The sequence below is a fragment of the Meleagris gallopavo genome, chromosome 1, assembly GCF_000146605.3.
Source record: "Meleagris gallopavo isolate NT-WF06-2002-E0010 breed Aviagen turkey brand Nicholas breeding stock chromosome 1, Turkey_5.1, whole genome shotgun sequence".
NCBI lineage: Eukaryota > Metazoa > Chordata > Aves > Galliformes > Phasianidae > Meleagris > Meleagris gallopavo.
Genome location: NC_015011.2, coordinates 129,899,087 through 129,901,281, shown reverse-complemented (window position 1 = coordinate 129,901,281; position 2,195 = coordinate 129,899,087). Strand labels below are relative to the sequence as shown.

Here is a 2,195-nt window from a genome sequence, read left to right as displayed (position 1 = left end):
AGCGGCTCGGTTCGGCACGGCCGGCCCGGGATGGCGGAGGGCAGCCCCACCTCCCTCCTGCATCTCTCCATCACCCGCTGGTGAGTGCTGCTCCTTCCCGCAGCTCAGCCCGTGGTTTTGGGGCGGCGGGGGCCGGTCAGGACCGCGGTGGGACGCGGCTGAAGCCGGGGTGAGGGGCAGCCCACTTTCCCTCCCACCGGGGGCTGCAGGAGCTCCGGCTGGGAGTAGAAGAGTCTGGGTCTGGACACAGTTTGGGAAGATAAAAGTTTTGCTGAATGCAAAGGCTCCATCGTGGTGGTGGTGCGTGAAACATCCAATGTTGGGTAAAGTGGGTAAAGTTCCCTAAAAGTCTATCTTTTGACATAATTTGTACTGACGTAGAGGTGCCTTGAGGCTGCAGGACCACCCCGATCGGAGCTGGTTGCCGTGACAGCCTGGCATAAAGCTGTGCTGAGTGACTGACACTCCCTGAGGTCATGTTTCCTTGGAATGAAGGCAGTGGTTGGGCTCCTCTTCAGCAAGTGCTCTGTGGGGTGGAGTAAGGTAGTCACCATCACTTTTATGGGGCTTTGAGAAGGAGCATCACCTGCTAGGTGACAGGGAAAGGGAAACCAAGGCTGCTTTCTTCTTACCCCAAACATGGCTGGGTCCGGCTAGTGAACTGTACTGGAACTTCAATATACTTTTTGAAACTCTAGATATACTATTTCCATTTCAGAAGAACTAAAGAAAGGGAGTTGTGGAAGTCATCCCACAAATTTGAGACACTGCGAAAAACTGAATCGTAAACAAGCCTTGAAAATATCAACTGCTGTTTCTTTCATCACAATAAGCTTCTGAATCACCTTTCTGTGTTTTGAAGGTTTTTGAGTGTTTAGCTCCATTGTATGGCTGGTGTATTGACAATAGCAAGGCAGACTTAGCTTCAGAAGTGGTTTCATAGCAGACCCATATGATATCCCAGCTATCAAAGCTTCACATATAACAGGCAGTAGATCCCAGAAACCTGAAGAATGGATCACGTAGTGATCCCAGTGGACAATGTGGACAGGAAAGTGTGGTAGAACAGAGGAGGTATTTCCCCAGGTGTTGTGGTTTTGTTTTTAACCTTCCCTTACCATTCTCTTCCCTTTTGCTCTTATTGGTTTTTTGCTGTCAGTTTTGCTTTGATGCATGCACGTGTTTGGTTTGCCATTTGAAAAAGGCTTTAATGAATGATAAATTCATGGAACAAGATTCCCAAATATTTTGTCAGCAAATGGTTAAGTGCTGAGATGAAACTATTGGCAGAAATCAGTTACAGAAGCACAAATTAATTCCTTCTGCACTTCCAGTGACTTTTGCGGTGAGATATTAAGGATGAATTTGGACTTAGGTTTAATCTCCTCTGGGACTGCCTGATTATGAAGAGTTTTGAGACAGCTGCCTTAGAAGAACCGTGTGCTGCTGTCAGCTGGGATGCAGAGCCAGGGCTCTGTTCTAGGATAAATCTCATTGATTTTTAGCCCCGTGGTGTGAAATGTCCCATTGGATCTCTCAACCCTGGAGATGGGGAGGAAGCAAGAGCTGAGCAGACATCATGGGGCCATGGCGTGGTGATGCCAAATGGCATCTGCTGCAGCATATCACTTTGTTGCAGAGCTTGCCTATTATCTGCTACCAGTAAAGCTAGTGCTTTAGACAAACACTGGGTAGCCTGCAATCAGGATATTAAGAATGTACTGAGTTAAAGTCTGACTTGCTTATCTCACCTGACGGATGTGTTCTGAACCAACCTAATTATTGACATAGACACAGTGAGGCACTGTACTGTACCAGCATTCATCTGATGAAATAATAAAATATGCATAAATCATTGCTTATAGCAGAAGTGGAGTCACAGTAAGACAGCACTGTCACATGAGCAGTGTGTCATGCTCTAAAAATTAATCCCCTCTGCTTCTTTGCTCCTGTATCTGTACTGCAGGGAGCTATTATCCTCTGACATCGAAGACATTGCCACTATCTCATTTCTAAAGGTCTTTATTCTGGTGAAGTCAATAACTTGGGCTAAAAAGAAACTAAGTCCACGTCTTCCTTCTTGGAAAGAACAGTGGCACAGGCTGCCCAGAGAGGTGGTGCAGACACTGTCCCTGGAGGTGTTCCAAAACCGTGTGGATGTGGCACTGAGGGACATGGTCAGTGGGCATGGTGGG

General features: G+C 47.2%; 1 protein-coding gene across 1 annotated transcript in view; it reads left to right on the top strand.

Moving 5' to 3' along the window:
• The first annotated feature begins 6 nt into the window (after positions 1 to 6).
• The window catches only part of RFX8 (RFX family member 8, lacking RFX DNA binding domain), a 33,135-nt gene continuing 30,946 nt past the window's right edge, over positions 7 to 2,195 (top strand). Inside the window, exon 1 of the mRNA XM_010727815.2 lies at positions 7 to 80. Coding sequence (XP_010726117.1) covers positions 31 to 80 — 50 coding nt within the window. The 5' untranslated portion in view covers positions 7 to 30. The remainder of the gene's footprint in view (positions 81 to 2,195) is intronic.